This window comes from Coregonus lavaretus (genome assembly GCF_964263955.1).
Source record: "Coregonus lavaretus genome assembly, chromosome: 22".
NCBI lineage: Eukaryota > Metazoa > Chordata > Actinopteri > Salmoniformes > Salmonidae > Coregonus > Coregonus lavaretus.
This window is the reverse complement of record NC_140009.1, coordinates 20639902-20661365: the sequence shown is the minus strand read 5'-3', so window position 1 is coordinate 20661365 and position 21464 is coordinate 20639902. Positions and strand designations below refer to the sequence as shown.

Below are 21464 nucleotides of genomic sequence, written 5' to 3'. Positions count from 1 at the left end.
ATTACAGAAAATGCCTCTACTGTAGTTGTGCTGTAATGTGTTGTTTCCATGACAGAGACACACTGGGCAACTGTTTCTTCCTGCGAGCTGAGATCACACTGAAGGGAGCCACTTATCAGATCTGCTTCAGCGACACCGACCAACTGCCACCGCCGTTCCGCATCGACAACATTTCGGAGGTACTGTACTGGAAACGTCTGCAGGGGTGAACTCTCATATCACAGTTTCTCTCAGAGCCATAGATGTAGATACAGAGATCGGGAAACTAACAATGTTGGAGCCAAACACTCAAATAAAACATTGGAGTTTGCATTGTAACTGGCATGCTGTTATTTTTGAATTTTCTGCGCCCATAATGTTATTGAGATTCTAAATCTCAAACCGAGTTTGATTACTGCAGGTGCCCATCCAGTTCTGGCAGCATGGGGTGGCAGACATCCGGCTTCACACGGAGGTGAAGGCGGGATCAGTGATGGACTTTGCTTGTGACGAGCCCACCCTGCCGCCCTACCTCACTCTCATCGTTAAGGGTGCTGGCTCGTCCGAGGTCACCGCAGACATGAACTTCTTCCGGGAGTACAACAAGCTCTACTATGAGAACTTCATCTACATCGCTGCCACATACACTTTTTCTCAGTGAGTATGAGAGAGACGGAGTATGGACAGGCATAGCTCAGAGCCAGGGTCAGGTTCATTGCATACCAAACGGACAAAAACAGACAAACAGGAAGGGACTAACTGGACTTCGTTTTCAGTTATAAAATGTTTTGCTACGGTATGCTCTAATGAACCCAAACATAAACGCTGATTCATGTTGTTGTGTTTCTACAGGGATGCAGGGAAGAGACCGGTGGGGAAAAAACGGGTGGTGGCAGGTGCTGAACTGGTGCTAGATGTGGAGACCAAGACCCAGAGAGTCATCCTCAAGAAAAAGGTACAACGATTATATCAAATACACCCTTAAACGTAGCAGTATCTACTTCACCCATTTTGTTTGACTGGGGCAGAACTCTCCATTGGGTTTCATAGATCTTTCAGTAGTGAAGTGACCACTTGAAAACCCATGAATAAAAAGGCTTTAAGACAGTTTACAGACTATTTTTCCAACTTCAAAATAACAATATTCCAAACGTTCCTGTTATCTCAGGAGCCGGGGAAGCGTTCCCAGCTTTGGCGGATGACGGGAACAGGAATGCTGTGTCACGAAGGCTCCTCCCCCCCACAGAGCAAGCCTGCTCAGCCACGCCCCCTGGACTCCTCCCTGGTGCTGGACATCGCTGGGCTGGCAGCGGTCACCGACAATCAGTGAGTCACTGCTTCCCTGACTATAAACCATTCTTATGTGTGGTTTCATCTTTATAGTATATGCCTGTATCTACACTTAACAAAAATTCAGTATAAACACAACATGTAAAGTGTTGGTCCCATGTTTCATGAGCTGAAATGAAAGCTCCCAGAAATGTTCCATCCGCACAAAAAGCTTATGTCTCTCAAATTTTGTGCACACATTTGTTTACATCCCTGTTAGTGAGCATTTCTCCTTTGCCAAGACAATCCATCCACCTGACAGGTGTGGCATATCAAGAAGCTAATTGAACAGCATGATCATTACACAGGTGCACCTTGTGCTGGGGACACTAAAAGGCCAATCTAAAATGTGCAGTTTTATCACACAACACAATGCTACAGATGTCATCACCTCATGTTTCAGCATGATAGTGCACGGCCCCATGTCGCAAGGATCTGCACACATATCCTGGAAGCTGAAAATGTCCCAGTTCTTCTATGGCCTGCAGACATGTTTCCCATTGAGCATGTTTGGGATGCTCTGGATCGACGTGTTCCAGTTCCCGCCAATATCTAGCAACTTCGCACAACCATTGAAGAGGAGTGGGACAATATTCCACAGGCCACAATCAACAGCCTAATCAACTCTATGCGAAGGAGATGTGTCGCGCTGCATGAGGCAAATGGTGGTCACACCAGATACTGACTGGTTTTCTGATCAACAGATGCATATCTGTATTCCCAGTCATGTGAAATCCATAGATTAGGGCCTAAATAATTCATTCAATTGACTGATTTCCTTACATGAACTGTAACTCAGTAAAATCTTTGAAATCGTTGCCTGTTGCATTTATATTTTTGTTCAGTATATATTTACCTGTATCTGACATCCTTGTCCTCTCTCTCTCTCTCTCTCTCTCTCTCTCTCTCTCTCTCTCTTTCTTCCCCCTTTTCCCTAGCTATGAGCCCTTGATGCTGAGGAGGCCAGACCCGCGGCGCAGCACTACCCAGACTTGGCACTTCTCCTCAGGCATGCTGACCTGTGGCCTGCCCCGGCTGGTGGTACAGGTGGGTAGAACGCCTCTTACTATCTGCAGATCAAACATACTTTTGCAGTTACACTTTATTTTAGAAGTATTTTAGGTGTCCATATCAAATTCTTATAATCTGATTATAATTCCAGAATTCATTAGTTCTTTGTATCTAATCTTGCATTGTTAAACACTTAATAGGATTTTTCCGAGATTAAGTAACACTTCATTTACAGGTGAATGTCTTGAAATGTGTAATAGGTACTTCATAATGCTGTTGAGTAAGGTTCTTATAATTAGAGCTCAGAGACACTTTTGACAATGTGACCTACGAAGCTTAGAAACACTTAGCTAGTATATTAGTCCTATACTGTATGTAGACACCTAAAACAAAGTCTTACCAAATGTTGCTTCCAATCTGAAATATAGCTCCATTTTTATTTACTGTGCCCCTCTGTGTTAACCTCTGACCCCCCCCCCCCATAGGCGAACGGTGGTGTGGAGGGGCTGTTTGACGGGGCAGAGGTGGTGCTGGGTCCGGCTGCAGGCCTGCTGGAGCTGGGCCCAGAGCAGCAGTTCATCAACCAGAAGATGAGGCCTGGCTCTGGTGTGCTGTCTGTCCAAGTCCTGCCTGACGGACCCACACGAGTGCTGCAGGTTAGTTTTGGGGGTATTTTGGGTAAGAGTTTACATACACTTAGGTTGGAGTCATTAAAACTCGTTTTTCAACCACTCCACAAATTTCTTGTTAACAAACTATAGTTTTGGCAAGTCGTTTAGGACATCTACTTTGTGCATGACACAAGTAATTTTTCCAACAATTGTTTACAGACAGATTATTTCACTTATAATTCACTGTATCACAATTTCAGTGGGTCAGAAGTTTACATACACTAAGTTGACTGTGCCTTTAAACAGCTTGGAAAATTCCAGAAAATGATGTCATGGCTTTAGAAGCTTCTGATAGTCTAATTGACATCATTTGAGTCAATTGGAGGTGTACCTGTGGATGTATTTCAAGGCCTACCTTCAAACTCAGTGCCTCTTTGCTTGACATCATGTGAAAATCAAATGAAATCTGCCAAGACCTCAGAAACAAAATTGTAGACCTCCACAACTCTGGTTCATCCTTGGGAGCAATTTCCAAACGCCTGAAGGTACCACGTTCATCTGTACAAACAATAGTACGCAAGTATAAACACCATGGGACCACGCAGCCGTCATACCGCTCAGGAAGGAGACGCGTTCTGTCTCCTAGAGATGAACGTACTTTGGTGCGAAAAGTGCAAATCAATCCCAGAACAACAGCAAATAACCTTGTGAAGATGCTGGAGGAAACAGGTACAGTGAGGGGAAAAAAGTATTTGATCCCCTGCTGATTTTGTACGTTTGCCCACTGACAAAGAAATGATCAGTCTATAATTTTAATGGTAGGTTTATTTGAACAGTGAGAGACAGAATAACAACAAAAATATCCAGAAAAACGCATGTCAAAAATGTTATAAATTGATTTGCATTTTAATGAGGGAAATAAGTAATTGACCCCCTCTGAATCAGAAAGATTTCTGGCTCCCAGGTGTCTTTTATACAGGTAACGAGCTGAGATTAGGAGCACACTCTTAAAGGGAGTGCTCCTAATCTCAGCTTGTTACCTGTATAAAAGACACCTGTCCACAGAAGCAATCAATCAATCAGATTCCAAACTCTCCACCATGGCCAAGACCAAAGAGCTCTCCAAGGATGTCAGGGACAAGATTGTAGATCTACACAAAGCTGGAATGGGCTACAAGACCATCGCCAAGCAGCTTGGTGAGAAGGTGACAACAGTTGGTGCGATTATTCGCAAATGGAAGAAACACAAAATAACTGTAAATCTCCCTCGGCCTGGGGCTCCATGCAAGATCTCACCTCGTGGAGTTGCAATGATCATGAGAACGGTGAGGAATCAGCCCAGAACTACATGGGAGGATATTGTCAATGATCTCAAGGCAGCTGGGACCATAGTCACCAAGAAAACAATTGGTAACACACTGCGCCGTGAAGAACTGAAATCCTGCAGCGCCCGCAAGGTCCCCTTGCTCAAGAAAGCACATATAAAGGGCAGTCTGAAGTTTGCCAATGAACATCTGAATGATTCAGAGAACTGGGTGAAAGTGTTGTGGTCAGATGAGACCAAAATGGAGCTCTTTGGCATCAACTCATCTCACCGTGTTTGGAGGAGGAGGAATGCACCTATGACCCCAAGAACACCATCCCCACCGTCAAACATGGAGGTGGAAACATTATGCTTTGGGGGTGTTTTTCTGCTAAGGGGACATGACAACTTCACCGCATCAAAGGGACGATGGACGGGACCATGTACTGTCAAATCTTGGGTGAGAACCTCCTTCCCTCATCCAGGGCATTGAAAATGGGTTGTGGATGGGTATTCCAGCATGACAATGACCCAAAACACACGGCCAAGGCAACAAAGGAGTGGCTCAAGAAGAAGCACATTAAGGTCCTGGAGTGGCCTAGCCAGTCTCCAGACCTTAATCCCATAGAAAATCTGTGGAGGGAGCTGAAGGTTCGAGTTGCCAAACGTCAGCCTTGAAACCTAAATGACTTGGAGAAGACTGCAAAAAGGAGTGGAACAAAATCCCTCCTGAGAAGTGTGCAAACCTGGTGGCCAACTACAAGAAATGTCTGACCTCTGTGATTGCCAACAAGGGTTTTGCCACCAAGTACTAAGTCATGTTTTGCAGAGGGGTCAAATACTTATTTCCCCCATTAAAATGCAAATCAATTTATAACATTTTTGACATGCGTTTTTCTGGATTTTTGTTGTTGTTATTCTGTCTCTCACTGTTCAAATAAACCTACCATTAAAATTACAGACTGATCATTTCTTTGTCAGTGGACAAACGTACAAAATCAGCAGGGGATCAAATACTTTTTTCCCTCACTGTACAAAAGTATCTATATCCACAGTAAAACGAGTCCTATATCGACATAACCTGAAAGGCCACTCAGCAAGGAAGAAGCCACTGCTCCAAAACCGCCATAAAAAAGCCAGACAATGGTTTGCAACTGCAGATGGGGACAAAGACTGTACATTTTGGAGAAATGTCCGCTGGTCTGATGAAACAAAAATAGAACTGTTTGGCCATAGTGACCATCGTTATGTTTGGAGGAAAAAGGGGGATGCTTGCAAGCCGAAGAACACCATCCCAACCGTGAAGCACGGGGGTGGCAGCATCATGCTGTGGGGGTGCTTTTCTGCAGGAGGGACTGGTGCACTTCACAAAATAGATGGCATCACGAGGAAAGAAAATTATGTGGATATATTGAAGCAACATCTCAAGACATCAGTCAGGAAGTTAAAGCTTGGTCGCAAATGGGTCTTCCAAATGGACAACGACCCCAAGCATACTTCCAAATTTGTGTCAAAAATGGCTTAAGGACAACAAAGTCAAGGTATTGGAGTGGCCGTCACAAAGCCCTGACCTCAATCCTATAGAACATTTGTGGGCAGAACTGAAAAAGTGTGTGCGAGCAAGGAGGCCTACAAACCTGACTCAGTTACACCAGCTCTGTCAGGAGGAGTGGGCCAAAATTCACCCAACTTATTGTGGGAAGCTTGTGGAAGGCTACCCGAAACATTTGACTCAAGTTAAACAATTTAAAGGCAATGCTACCAAATACTAATTGAGTGTATGTAAACTTATGACCCACTGGGAATGTGATGAAAGAAATAAAAGCTGAAATAAATCATTCTCTCTACTATTATTCTGACATTTCACATTCTTAAAATAAAGTGGTGATCCTAACTGACCAAAGACAGGGAATTTTTACTAGGATTAAATGTCAGGAATTGTGAAAAACTGAGGTTAAATGTATTTGGCTGAGGTGTATATAAACTTCTGACTTCAACTATATATACAGTGGGGAGAACAAGTATTTGATACACTGCCGATTTTGCAGGTTTTCCTACTTACAAAGCATGTAGAGGTCTGTAACTTTTATCATAGGTACACTTCAACTGTGAGAGACGGAATCTAAAAATCCAGAAAATCACATTGTATGATTTTTAAGTAATTCATTTGCATTTTATTGCATGACATAAGTATTTGATACATCAGAATATTTGGTACAGAAACCTTTGTTTGCAATTACAGAGATCATACGTTTCCTGTAGGTCTTGACCAGGTTTGCACACACTGTAGCAGGGATTTTGGCCCACTCCTCCATACAGACCTTCTCCAGATCCTTCAGGTTTCGGGGCTGTCGCTGGGCAATACGGACTTTCAGCTCCCTCCAAAGATTTTCTATTGGGTTCAGGTCTGGAGACTGGCTAGGCCACTCCAGGACCTTGAGATGCTTCTTACGAAGCCACTCCTTAGTTGCCCTGGCTGTGTGTTTCGGGTCGTTGTCATGCTGGAAGACCCAGCCACGACCCATCTTCAATGCTCTTACTGAGGGAAGGAGGTTGTTGGCCAAGATCTCGCGATACATGGCCCCATCCATCCTCCCCTCAATACGGTGCAGTCGTCCTGTCCCCTTTGCAGAAAAGCATCCCCAAAGAATGATGTTTCCACCTCCATGCTTCACGGTTGGGATGGTGTTCTTGGGGTTGTACTCATCCTTCTTCTTCCTCCAAACACGGCGAGTGGAGTTTAGACCAAAAAGCTCTATTTTTGTCTCATCAGACCACATGACCTTCTCCCATTCCTCCTCTGGATCATCCAGATGGTCATTGGCAAACTTCAGACGGACCTGGACATGCGCTGGCTTGAGCAGGGGGACCTTGCGTGCGCTGCAGGATTTTAATCCATGACGGCGTAGTGTGTTACTAATGGTTTTCTTTGAGACTGTGGTCCCAGCTCTCTTCAGGTCATTGACCAGGTCCTGCCGTTTAGTTCTGGGCTGATCCCTCACCTTCCTCGTGATCATTGATGCCTCACGAGGTGAGCTCTTGCATGGAGCCCCAGACCGAGGGTGATTGACCGTCATTTTGAACTTCTTCCATTTTCTAATAATTGCGCCAACAGTTGTTGCCTTCTCACCAAGCTGCTTGCCTATTGTCCTGTAGCCCATCCCAGCCTTGTGGAGGTCTACAATTTTATCCCTGATGTCCTTACACAGCTCTCTGGTCTTGGCTATTGTGAAGAGGTTGGAGTCTGTTTGATTGAGTGTGTGGACAGGTGTCTTTTATACAGGTAACGAGTTCAAACAGGTGCAGTTAATACAGGTAATGAGTGGAGAACAGGAGGGCTTCTTAAAGAAAAACTAACAGGTCTGTGAGAGCCGGAATTCTTACTGGTTGGTAGGTGATCAAATACTTATGTCATGCAATAAAATGCAAATTAATTACTTAAAAATCATACAATGTGATTTTCTGGATTTTTGTTTTAGATTCCGTCTCTCACAGTTGAAGTGTACCTATGATAAAAATTACAGACCTCTACATGCTTTGTAAGTAGGAAAACCTGCAAAATCGGCAGTGTATCAAATACTTGTTCTCCCCACTGTGTATGTATGTATATATATATATATATATATATATATATATATATATATATATATATATATACACACACATACAGTGAGGGAAAAAAGTATTTGATCCCCTGCTGATTTTGTACGTTTGCCCACTGACAAAGAAATTATCAGTCTATAATGTTAATCGTAGGTTTATTTGAACAGTGAGAGACAGAATAACAACAAAAAAATCCAGAAAAACGCATGTCACCCCCTCTCAATCAGAAAGATTTCTGGCTCCCAGGTGTCTTTTATACAGGTAACGAGCTGAGATTAGGAGCACACTCTTAAAGGGAGTGCTCCTAATCTCAGTTTGTTACCTGTATAAAAGACACCTGTCCACAGAAGCAATCAATCAATCAGATTCCAAACTCTCCACCATGGCCAAGACCAAAGAGCTCTCCAAGGATGTCAGGGACAAGATTGTAGACCTACACAAGGCTGGAATGGGCTACCAGACCATCGCCAAGCAGCTTAGTGAGAAGGTGACAACAGTTGGTGCGATTATTCGCAAATGGAAGAAACACAAAAGACCTGTCAATCTCCCTCGGCCTGGGGCTCCATGCAAGATCTCACCTCATAGAGTTGCAATGATCATGAGAACGGTGAGGAATCAGCCCAGAACTACACGGGAGGATCTTGTCAATGATCTCAAGGCAGCTGGGACCATAGTCACTAAGAAAACAATTGGTAACACACTACGCCGTGAAGGACTGAAATCCTGCAGCGCCCGCAAGGTCCCCCTGCTCAAGAAAGCACATATACAGGGCTGTCTGAAGTTTGCCAATGAACATCTGAATGATTCAGAGGAGAACTGGGTGAAAGTGTTGTGGTCAGATGAGACCAAAATGGAGCTCTTTGGCATCAACTCAACTCGCCGTGTTTGGAGGAGGAGGAATGCTGCCTATGACCCCAAGAACACCATCCCCACTGTCAAACATGGAGGTGGAAACATGCTTTGGGGGTGTTTTTCTGCTAAGGGGACAGGACAACTTCACAGCATCAAAGGGATGATGGACGGGGCCATGTACCATCAAATCTTGGGTGAGAACCTCCTTCCCTCAGCCAGGGCATTGAAAATGGGTCGTGGATGGGTATTCCAGCATGACAATGACCCAAAACACACGGCCAAGGCAACAAAGGAGTGGCTCAAGAAGAAGCACATTAAGGTCCTGGAGTGGCCTAGCCAGTCTCCAGACCTTAATCCCATAGAAAATCTGTGGAGGGAGCTGAAGGTTTGAGTTGCCAAACGTCAGCCTCGAAACCTTAATGACTTGGAGAAGATCTGCAAAGAGGAGTGGAACAAAATCCCTAATGAGATGTGTGCAAACCTGGTGGCCAACTACAAGAAACATCTGACCTCTGTGATTGCCAACAAGGGTTTTGCCACCAAGTACTAAGTCATGTTTTGCAGAGGGGTCAAATGCTTATTTCCCTCATTAAAATGCAAATCAATTTATAACATTTTTGCCATGCGTTTTTATGGATTTTTGTTGTTGTTATTCTGTCTCTCACTGTTCAAATAAACCTACCATTAAAATTATAGACTGATCATGTCTTTGTCATTGGGCAAACGTACAAAATCAGCAGGGGATCAAATACTTTTTTTCCCTCACTGTACATACATACATACATACATACATACATACATACATACATACATACATACATACATACATACATACATACATACATACATACATACAGTACCAGTCAAAAGTTTGGACACACCTACTCATTCAAGGGTTTTTCTTTATTTCTACATTGTAGAATAATAGTGAAGACATCAAAACTATGAAATAACACATATGGAATCATGTAGTAACCCAAAAAGTGTTAAACAAATCAAAATACATTTTCTATTTGTGGAGGCCAGGTCATCTGATGCAACACTCCATCACTCTCCTTCTTGGTAAAATAGCACTTACACAGCCTGGTGGTGTGTTTGGTCATTGTCCTGTTGAAAAACAAATCATAGTCCCACTAAGCGCAAACCAAATGGGATGGCATATCGCTGCAGAATGCTTTGGTAGCCATGCTGGTTAAGTGTGCCTTGAATTCTAAATAAATCACTGACAGTGTCACCAGCAAAGCACCCCCATACCATAACACCACCTCCTCCTTGCTTTACGGTGGGAACTACACATGCGGAGATCCGTTCACCCACACTCATCCGTTCACCCACACCGCGTCTCACAAAGACACGGCGGTTGGAACCAAAAATCTCAAATTTGGACTCCAGACCAAAGGACAGATTTCCACCTGTCTAATGTCCATTGCTCGTGTTTCTTGGCCCAAGCAAGTCTCTTCTTCTTATTGGTGTCCTTTAGGAGTGGTTTCTTTGCAGCAATTCGACCATGAAGGCCTGATTCATGCAGTCTCCTCTTAACAGTTGATGTTGAGATGTCTGTTACTTGAATTCTGTGAAGCATTTATTTGGGCTGCAATTTCTGAGGCTCGTAACTCTCTGATGAACTGATCCTCTGCAGCAGAGGTAATTTTGGGTCTTCCTTTCCTCCTCATGAGAGCCAGTTTCATCATAGCGCTTGATGGTTTTTGCGACTGCACTTGAAGAAACTTTCAAAGTTCTTAATGTTCAGGTTTGACTGACCTTCATGTCTTAAAGTAATGATGGACTGTCGTTTCTCTTTGCTTATTTGAGCTGTTCGTGCCATAATATGGACTTGGTCTTTTACCAAATAGGGCTATCTTCTGTATACCACCCCTACTTTGTCACAACACAACTGAATGGCTCAAACCCATTAAGAAGGAAAGAAATTCCACAAATTAACTTTTAACAAGGCACACCTGTTAATTGAAATGCATTCCAGGTGACTACTTCATGAAGCTGGTTGAGAGGATGCCAAGAGTGTGCAAAGCTGTCATCAAGGCAAAGTGTGGCTACTTTGAAGAATCTCAAATATTAAATATATTTTGATTTGTTTAACACTTTTTTCGTTACTACATGATTCCATATGGGTTATTTCATAGTTTTGATGTCTTCACTATTATTCTACAATGTAGAAAATAGTAAAAATAAATTAAAACCCTTGAATGTAGGTGTGTCCAAACTTTTGACTGGTGCTGTATATATCTTTTTTTTTAAAGTAAATTCCAATGATAAATTGAAATTCAACTCTAGAATTAAATATGAGTTCTGACCCTGTATAGTTGACTGTATAGTTTCAATACTTTCGTGTTGGTTCCATGTCTGCCGGTAATTAGAATATTCTGACTGGCTGTATGTGATGCTGATGCTACTGTAGATCAGTGACTTCAACCAGCGGCGAATGAACCGGACGTCCCCGAGCACAGAGGAGGACCAGAACAAAGACAACATTCAGAAGAAGGAGCCAGAGCAGGAACTGGAGGTACACTTACTAACCATTAAAAGTGTATAAAACTACATTTCCTCTTCCTACCCATAGCAAAGACCTTTCAGTCCCTCAAAATGAGTTTTTTTGTGATCGTTGCTGGACGAAATGCTTGATTTTGCTGTGGCAATAATGACATTTCGCATGGCAATTTGTAATAATTTTGTCCAATTTGTCACAAATGCACTGATGAGGGAAATGGTTTGTTGACTTGTTGCTTGGTTAACCATTTTATGCTGTAATATTGAGATGATTTGATTGTTTTATGCAGTAATAGTGCGGTGATTGGTCAAATTTGCATGCCCTTGCATAACATGCGAGAAATTCACAGAATTGCAAAATCCTGGAGGGATTGTCACATAAGGCTAACCTACCATGACCACCGTTCTGTCTGTCCGTCTTGTCTGATGGTCAGGTGTTGGTGAACTTGGAGGAAGGCGTGGGTCTCTCCCTGGTTAACAAGCTGCCAGAGGAGCTGGTGTTCACTACGTTGTCGGGTATAGATGTCCACTTCACTCGCACCGCTGCCAACGAGGTGCTGGAGCTGAGCATCCAAAACATCCAGGTAACCCCACCTAAACCATTCACACTTTCTTAACCCCTTTAGTGCACCTTTTAGACATAATAATAATAATAATAATAATATGCCATTTAGCAGACGCTTTTATCCAAAGCGACTTACAGTCATGCGTGCATACATTTTTGTGTATGGGTGGTCCCGGGGATCGAACCCACTACCTTGGCATTACAACATCAACTGAGGAGTTTGATTTGTAGTTGTGCCTACATGTATTGAGTCTTTCTCTCTTTTTCGCCCTCTCTCTTTCTCCCTCTCCTCCACCAGGTGGATAACCAGCTCCTGGGCACCACTCAGCCGGTGATGCTGTGTGTTTCCCCAGGCTCCAATAGTGAGAGCAGCATCGTGGACACTGGCGCCGCCCTGCAGGTCAACTCTGTTAAGGTCCCCAGCAGCCTCGTTCTCACCGACCTCTTCAAGGTAAGGCTTGACTGCCAAGTTCACTTCACAGCACCTCAGGCATGACCTGACTCAACCAGGGTCATATTCATTTGGCAGGAAATTGAAGAAAACTAATTGAAACAGGGAGTGACTACCATGTCTTGTCCAAAAAGAAATGCTACATTTTGTTTTCCGTTGCAATATGTTTTTCTAATGTGTGCCCCAATGAATACGACCCATATGAACAATCACTAACACTTGCTAGAAAATTCAAACTAGTTTCAGTTTGCCATACAGTAAGCATTAGCTAACAGACTGCAAAGGAGGCAAGTTCATGAAAGTGTTTATGAACCCAGTAGTGAAACTGCTAACTGAATGACTGTTAAGGCTGAGGAGATGTTGTAATACTGAGGTCATGACACAGTGTTTTCTGTGCAGCATCTCATGGTGACAGCGAGGCGCTTCACTGTCATCATCGAGGAGAAGCTCCTGCTGAAGCTGCTCAGTTTCTTTGGTTACGGCCACACAGAGGCAGGTGGGTAGACCCCTGGTTCCTGAACGGACATCATGACAGGTTTTTGGACCGTACGAGAGGCACTCTATAGATAGTAATTTATACACGGTCCGCTTATAAATGTGTATAGACATCATTGCATAGTTTGTAAGCCATTAAATCAGGGGAATACGTGTATAATACATGGATAAGGCCTGTTGACCATGATGATCAACACTATTATATGATTTATAATCAGACAATCAGTTAAAGTTAGTGCAATTATAAAGAACAGATGGTGTGTCTGTGCTGTGTGTGTATCTTGTATTTGGGATGGTCAGTGTTCATTGTCTGTCTGTCTGTCTGTCTTATGGTTCCAGAACTGGAGAGGTTGGATGAGAGTCTGTATGAGAAGGCCAGTGAGGACCAGGGAGCTCCCAAGCGCTACTACTTTGAGAACCTGAAGATCAGCCTCCCTCAGGTCAAACTGAGTGTGTTCACCTCTCACAAGCTCCCACCTGACCTCAAGGTAAATGGTTACTAAATTCAGTACAAATAAATTATACAGAGCCGTACTAGGATATTCTTACAGTGAAGCATAGCGTGCTTTCTGCCTTCATATGGCTGCCTTTGCCTGTTGGTTTTCTCTTTGGCATTATAAGACAAACAAATGTACATAATTCTCCACTTACCTTGACTGTTGTGGATCCACCCAGACCATTTTATTGTGCCTGTTCTAAAAGTGCTCTGTGCTCTCTGTAGGCCCTCAAGGGCACGCTGGGTATCCCGCTGATACGGTTCGAGGATGCAGTGATCAACATGTACCCCTTCACCCGGGTCCACCCTTACGAGACGCAGGAGATCATCATCAACGACATCCTCAAGCACTTCAGAGAGGTGAGGGGAAAATGAACAGATAGACAGACTTTCACTGGAGGTGATATGTAATGCCAAATTCCAAAATTATGCATATGGCTTTAGCATTCATTTATGTTAATAAGCAGCTAAAGGTGCAATCTGTTGTAACTTTCAATTTTGGTGAAACATATTAACCCAGCAGACCTCAACCAGTTACTCAGACACCGAGCAGTTTCCCTTATACATAGAACAAGAAAGAAGTATTATCTAAATAGAGCACGACCTTGTCATTTACTCACTTTGAAACTTAAGACCAACGAACAGTTTGCGAACATTGCTTCAATTAAATTACCTAATGGGAACTCTACTACAGATCCAACTGAAATGAATAATACATTTCAGATATTTTATTCCAATTTGTACTGCTCAGATGTGACCTACAATCGCTTTCTAAACCCTTTACAGCTCCCATGCCTTTTCTTGGATGCCTGCCACTCATTAGATGCCCCTATAACACTGTCAGAGCAACAAAGAATATGAATAAATGTACAGAGCATTCGGAAAGTGTTCAGATCCCTTCCCTTTTCCACAATTTGGTACGTTAGTCTTATTCTAAAATTTATTAAATAATCAACACACAATACCCCATAATGACTAAGCGAAAACAGGTTTTTTGAAATGTTAGCAAATGTATTACAAATAATAAACATAAATACTTTATTTACATAAGTATTCAGACCCTTTGCTATGAGACTCTAAATTGAGCTCAGGTGCATCCTGTTTCCATTGATCATCCTTAAGAGGAGTCCACCTGTGGTAAATTCAATTGATTGGACATGATTTGGAAAGGCACACCTGTCCATATAAGGTCCCACAGTTGTCAGAGCAAAAACCAAGCCATGAGGTCGAAGGAATTGTCTGTAGAGCTCCGAGACAGGATTGTTTCGAGGCACAGATCTGGGGAAGGGTACCAAAAAATGTCTGCAGCATTGAAGGTCCCCAAGAACACAGTGGCCTCCATCATTCTTAAATGGAAGAAGTTTGGAACCACCCAGACTCTTCCTAGAGCTGGCCGCCCGGCCAAACTGAGCAATCAGGTAAGAAGGGCCTTGGTCAGGGAGGTGACCAAGAATCCGATGGTCACTCTGACAGAGCTCCATAGTTCCTCTGTGGAGATGGGAGAACCTTCCAGAAGGACAACCATTTCTGCAGCACTCCACCAATCAGGCCTTTATGGTAGAGGGGCCAGATGGAAGCCAGTCCTCAGTAAAAGGCACGACAGCCTACTTGGAGTTTGCCAAAAGGCACCTAAAGGACTCTCAGACCATGAGAAACAAGATTCTCTGGTCTGATGAAATCAAGATTGAACTATTTGGCCTGAATGCCAAGCGTCACGTCTGAATGCCAAGCGTTGGCCTGAATGCCAAGCGTCACACTAAGCTACCTGCCGGGCGGCAGGTAGCTTAGTGGGTAAGAGCATTGTGCCAGTAACCGAAAGGTCGCTGGTTCTAATCCCCGAGCCGACTAGGTGAAAAACCTGTCGATGTGCCCTTGAGCAAGGCACTTAACCCTAATTGCTCCTGTAAGTCGCTCTGGATAAGAGCGTCTGCTAAATGACCAATTTATTTATTTATTTATTGAAGGAAACCTGGCACCATCCCTACGGGGAAGCATGGGGTTGGCAGCATCATGCTGTGGGGATGTTTTTCAGCGGCAGGGACTGGGAGACTAGTTAGGATCAAGGGAAAGATGAACGGAGCAAAGTACAGAGAGGTCCTTGATGAAAACCTGCTCCAGAGTGCTCAGGACCTCAGACTGGGGCCAAGGTTCACTTTCCAACAGGACAACGACCCTAAGTACACAGCGAAGACAACACAGGAGTGGCTTCGGGACAAGTCTCTGAATGTCCTTGAGTGGCCCAGCCAGAGCCCGGACTTGAACCCGATCGAACATCTCTGGAGAGACCTGAAAATAGCTGTGCAGCAACGCTCCCCATCCAACCTGACAGAGCTTGAGAGGATCTGCAGAGAAGAATGGGAGAAACTCCCCAAATACAGGTGTGCCAAGCTTGTAGCGTCATATCCAAGAAGACTCGAGGCTGTAATCGCTGCCAATGGTCCTTCAACAAAGTACTGAGTAAACGGTCTGAATACTTATGTAAAGGTAATATTTCTGTTTTTTGCAAAGAAATTTGAAAAAAGCTGTTTTTGCTTTGTCATTATGGGGTATTGTGTGTAGATTGAGGGGGGGGAACAATTTTAATCAATTTTAAAATAAGGCTGTAACGTAACAAAATGTGGAAAAAGTCAAGGGGTCTGAATACTTTCAGAATGCACTGTACATCTCCGGGGCTGGATGGCATACCACCAACATTTTACATCACATTCTGGAACGAATTAGGTCCACTCTTATTAGATGTGATTCACTTCTGTGACCAACGAACAGTTCATTTCCCAAAAATGATAATATTGCCATTATTTCACTGCTTTTAAAGGACAGAGACAATTCTTAAATGTTCTAGCTATCACCCCCTATCTCTGCTAAATGCAGACATTAAACTTTACGCCAAAGTGTTGGCATCTCGCCTGGAACCCTTTATGACCACTCTAGTTCATAACGACCAAACATGTTTTATAAAAGTACGCCTCGTGGCTGATAATATTTGCCGCCTCCTATATCATCGAAGCATCAGATAGTGCTGAGTCTCATAATGCAGTTCTCTCACTTGATGCAGAAAAGGCTTTTGATCGCCTAGAATGCCATTATCATTAAGTGTTACACTACATGGGTATCGGGATTATTTTATATCAATGATCCAAACCCTTATGCCAACCCATCTGCAATGGTTCTAACTGGAAACATCTGCTCCTGTCAGTTCTCCTGTCAGTTCTCTCCAGGGCTGTCCTCTTTCTTTGTTGTTATTTGTCTTATCGGTTGAACGCATAGCCCAGACAGCACGCCAGTCAGTCTGCCATGATCCTATCATAATCTATAGCACCAAACATCACTTATCGCTAAATGCTGATGACATTGTTATTCTTCCATAATGTTCCTCAGTCTCTTCCCCACCTCTTAGATATTTTCAGTTCTTTAAGCAAAATTGCAGGATACAAGATCAATTGGAGAAAGTCATTACTACCACTAAACTATAGACCAGAGTCGTCTATTCCTTTAAATAACCCAGTGGTCCACAATTTTAGATATCTGGGTGTCCAAAATAGTCAATATTTTCAGTGTTGACCCTTCTTTTTCAAGACCTCTGCAATCTGCCCTGGAATGCTGTCAATTAACTTATGGGCCACATCCTGACTGATGGCAGCCCATTCTTGCATAATCAATGCTTGGAGTTTGTCAGAATTTGTGGGTTTTTATTTGTCCACCCGCCTCTTGAGGATCGACCACAAGTTCTCAATGGGATTAAGGTCTGGGGAGTTTCCTGACCATGTGAACCCAAAGTTTCGATGTTTCGTTCCCCGAGCCACTTAGTTATCACTTTTGCCTCATGGCAAGGTGCTCCATCATGCTGGAAAAGGCATTGGTCGTCACCAAACTTTTCTTGGATGGTTGGGAGAAGTTGCTCTCAGAGGATGTGTTGGTACCATTCTTTATTCATGGCTGTGTTCTTAGGCAAAATTGTGAGTGAGCCCACTCCCTTGGCTGAGAAGCAACCCCACACATGAATGGTCTCAGGATGCTTTACTGTTGGCATGACACAGGACTGATGGTAGCGCTCACCTTGTCTTCTCTGGACATGGTGTTTTCCGGATGCCCCAAACAATCGGAATGGGGATTCATCAGAGAAAATGACTTTACCCCAGTCCTCAGCAGTCCAATCCCTGTACCTTTTGCAGAATATCAGTCTGTCCCTGATGTTTTTCCTGGAGAGAAGTGGCTTCTTTGCTGCCCTTCTTGACACCAGGCCATCCTCCAAAAGTATTCGCCTCACTGTGCGTGCAGATGCACCTGCCTGCTGCCATTCCTGAGCAAGCTCTGCACTGGTGGTGCCCCAATCCCGCAGCTGAATCAACTTTAGGAGACGGTCCTGGCGCTTTCTGGACTTTCTTGGGCGCCCTGATGCCTTCTTCACAACAATTGAACCTCTCTCCTTGAAGTTCTTGATGATCCGATAAATGGTTGATTTAGGTGCAATCTTACTAGCAGCAATATCATTGCCTGTGAAGCCCTTTTTGTGCAAAGCAATGATGATGGCACGTGTTTCCTTGCAGGTAACCATGGTTAACAGAGGAAGAACAATGATTTAAAGCACCACCCTCCTTTTTAAAGCTTCCCGTCTGTTATTCTAACTCAATCAACGAAGCTTAGCCTTTATCCCTTTCATAAGTTACTGCTTAGAAAAAGAGGTCTCGTCTCTGAAATGTATTCCCTTCTAGTAAAGACTTAATCCAAGCCACTTTCAATTGACAGATTGTGGAATAAAGATCTACAATCATTCAACAATGTTCTCAATTGGCAAACAATATAGCTCTAGCTTCCAGAAATCCGAATCACCAAATTATTCACTTTAATTTTGTTCACAGAACTTATTTTACTCCCCGGAAATTATATCAAATCAATGCCCAACCATCACAGAATTGTACTCTCTGCTCTAATGACACTCATGGCACCTTCGTCCATATGATGTGGGAATGCCAAAGGGTAAAATAATTCTGGAATATGATCTGCCCTGTGCTCTCCGTTTTAATATATAAAAACAATCCCATGTTTACCATCTGTTCTACTACTTAATGACAGCTCAAAAGTAGAGCTCTCTATTAAACAGAGATGCCTTTGGTGAGTCAACATAAAAAAATGTATCCCCCTCAAAAAAAGAAGGGTCTTTGCAAGTGTTATCCACACGGATTGTTTTAAATCAAACTTTTTTTTTGTGTCTGGTCAATGCTTCACTTCAAACTTCCATTCAAGCCCTGGCCACTGGTCACATTGAGGTAACCAATCAGGTGCTGCTGCATCTCACAGCCGATCAGGTTTTGTTGCTGTTGCATCTCACTGCCAATCCCATTGTTGTGTTCCTCTTCAGGAGCTGATTAGCCAAGCGGCTCAGATCCTCGGCTCGGTGGACTTCCTGGGTAACCCCATGGGACTGCTCAACGATGTCACCGAGGGCGTCTCCGAGCTCATCAAGTATGGCAATGTGGGCGGGCTCATCCGCAACGTCACCCACGGCGTGTCCAACTCCGCCGCCAAGGTATCGTTGTTGGGGTTTACCTTCCTGTTTACTTGTGCTCTGTGTTGATGTTGATTGTGTTTAACTTTGCATTATGAAATTACAGTAGGTGTCCCAGTTTCAAGACTACTACGCTGAAATGAGGCAAGGCCAAGGTCTCCTCTCCATTGACTTGACACACACACACACACAGGTTGTTCTGTGCACTGAGGCTTTTCTATCACTTTCCATGAAAATTGGCCTCTGCTTGCTTTGATGGATCAGTGTGTGTGTCAGCTCTGTCACTAAATGTTATGTGGCTTCCAGGAAAGGAGATGGAACAGCACAGAAAGCTCAGGAGCATTGCAGTTGTATAACGACCTAACCTTAGGGCTGACCAACTCTTAGCTTGGCATTGCAAACATCTTTAATAACAAATTTAAAAAGCTTGTTGTGTTGTTATATTTAATGGCTACTCTTAGGGAATACATAGAGTATATGTCGATTTTATAGCAGGTCTGTATATGTTCTATTTTCTTGATCAGTAACCTTCCAAGGACCAGTGTAATGCCCCAACACTTAGGCCATTCTGTCCCTGGACAGTAATCGGGTAATCTACAGTACAATGAGACGTGTCCTGTTCCAAGCTAAAGGACCCATTCTGGTTTTGGAACGTTTTCAGTCCAGAACCCAGGCATTTAGCCCCACAGTCCTCCTCTCTCCCCTATCCTCAGCCAGCTCTCAGCAGGCCTCTGGAAGAGACAGACAGGCCCCCACACTCCCCCTGCCAAACTATGTCAGCCAGCTTAGTGTCAGTCAGCTCTCTCTCTCTTTCTGTTTCTCTCTCTCTCTCCCCCCCCCCTCTCTTTCTGTGCTCTAGCTCTCTCTCATTCCCTCCCTCCCACTCTCTCTGTGCTCTCTTTGTCCCTTCTCACTGCATGGCAATTTACTCATATTTGTGCTGCGGCATTGATGTCATGAATTTCAGATAGCCAGTAGGCCCGGTCACACAGCCCCTGTCTTAGCTCTTGACCAGCGCATGTCCCCAGGCCCCCACACACCACACACACCAATCGCGTCCTGCGCCAGATTTCAGCTCTGCTCTGCAACTGTAACTTGCTGTTGCTTATAGCAAATGGAATCACTGGGTCTGTCTACGCTTGGGAACACACACATTGAGGTTGTGAGATCCTGGGCACCAACTTTTCCTATTGAGGCTGAGGCTAATCCATAATCCTAGTTTAATGCAGCGCTGCTCCTGTTGACTGGTTGAAATCTTTGTATCTGCGAGCCTAAAGATTGATAAATGTTTTGTCTCAGCTCTGTCAAGGCAGTGTCCTGCAACGTTTGCTCTCCTGAAAATGAAGGATGACTTCTTCTCCTCCACTGACTTGACATACTCATCCCTCTCTGAAGAAAAACAAAATGTCATCATTGGTTTACTTTATTGTTTTTCTTTCTTCCAATCAAAGGTTTTTCCCCTTGTTAACAATCGCTTTGTTTGCTGAACATAAACAAAATAGGAGGAGCGCACGCACGCCCGCCCGCCCGCTCGCACACACACACACACACACACACACACACACACACACACACACACACAGGGGTTTCAAACTTCTAATAAAAATGTATTGCCAAGACGTGTGCCTCATAAAAATTCCATGCCACAGTATTCAATGGAAAAAAGTTCATCTCAAAATGGTATTTAAGTGTCTTGATGAAATTAATTACCTTTTAAATGAGTTAATAACAATCAGCTCAGGAAGTATGGTGTCAAAAATAAGCAAAACACTAGTTTAGTCACTTAACCATGTTAAACCAGTCATCTAATTATGCATAATTTCTCACTTGTAGGCATCTACAGCCATGAACCATTGGCCTAACTGCTTCTGCATTTCCACTTGATGGTTGTTATGCTTACTTTATGGATGTTATTTTTCTATTTTTTATGGGTTGGTCTGCTCAACTCATTCCCTGGCCCGGGTAGCAGACCTGCTACTAAAAACTATTGCTATATAGACCTATTTGACCTGTTCCACATACATAGCTAGCCTACATTGAGGACATTCTTGCAGGTTTTATTGAGAGACTTCAAAATTATTGATAGGAAAATGGCAGAAAGGTGCGAATAGAACTTGGTCAAAAAATGTTGGTGTGCACGTGCTTATGTTAGTGCGTGTGTCATCTTGCAGCTGGTCACCTACACACCACATGTAAAACAACACTGAATAGTTTCCTTGTTCCTTGCTGGGTTTAGTTTCACCTGGTGCACCTCCACCCCTGTAATGACTGACACTCCATGTAATCTCTGAGATCCCTTAAACCTTCCTTGATCACCCCTCACCAACGTTAATACACCTGACGGGCCCCATTTTCGCATTGTGTGTGTCCTTCTGCATAGAAAGGGGGGGAGGCGTTGTAAACTTAAAAGCATCTTTATCTCCCCCTCACTCCCCTGGGACACAGGTCTGGTAGTACATTGGTTTAGTTTGACAAAGAGAATAAAAGAGAAAATGAAGAAGGAGAGAGTTGGCGCTGGCCTTCCAATGAACTCTCCAGGGACTTTGCTTGGTGGGGTCATCCCAAGTTCAGGCCTGGCGCTGGCTGCAGAGCGCGGCGGAGGGCCGGGTGTGTTTACACAGAACCCAGCCTCCTCTGAGCCCCCCCCCGTAACACAAACCCACTTCCAGCAAGCACCTGCTGGGTGGAAGGGAGGAGGGAGAGCCTGGCTGGAAAGAGACAGGTCAGCGCTGGGGAAAGATGGGGGTGGGAAGGCACT

At 43.9% G+C, this 21464-nt stretch overlaps 1 protein-coding gene across 1 annotated transcript in view; it reads left to right on the top strand.

Annotated features, from left to right (window-relative positions):
* vps13d (vacuolar protein sorting 13 homolog D) overlaps nucleotides 1-21464 on the top strand; it is an 80445-nt gene that overhangs the window by 50642 nt on the left and 8339 nt on the right. Inside the window, exons 48-60 of the mRNA XM_084187303.1 lie at nucleotides 56-179; nucleotides 401-636; nucleotides 832-934; nucleotides 1148-1305; nucleotides 2247-2355; nucleotides 2805-2975; nucleotides 11105-11209; nucleotides 11628-11777; nucleotides 12057-12209; nucleotides 12609-12705; nucleotides 13044-13192; nucleotides 13426-13560; nucleotides 18560-18727. Of these exons, the coding sequence (XP_084043429.1) occupies nucleotides 56-179; nucleotides 401-636; nucleotides 832-934; nucleotides 1148-1305; nucleotides 2247-2355; nucleotides 2805-2975; nucleotides 11105-11209; nucleotides 11628-11777; nucleotides 12057-12209; nucleotides 12609-12705; nucleotides 13044-13192; nucleotides 13426-13560; nucleotides 18560-18727 (1858 nt within the window). The remainder of the gene's footprint in view (nucleotides 1-55; nucleotides 180-400; nucleotides 637-831; nucleotides 935-1147; nucleotides 1306-2246; nucleotides 2356-2804; nucleotides 2976-11104; nucleotides 11210-11627; nucleotides 11778-12056; nucleotides 12210-12608; nucleotides 12706-13043; nucleotides 13193-13425; nucleotides 13561-18559; nucleotides 18728-21464) is intronic.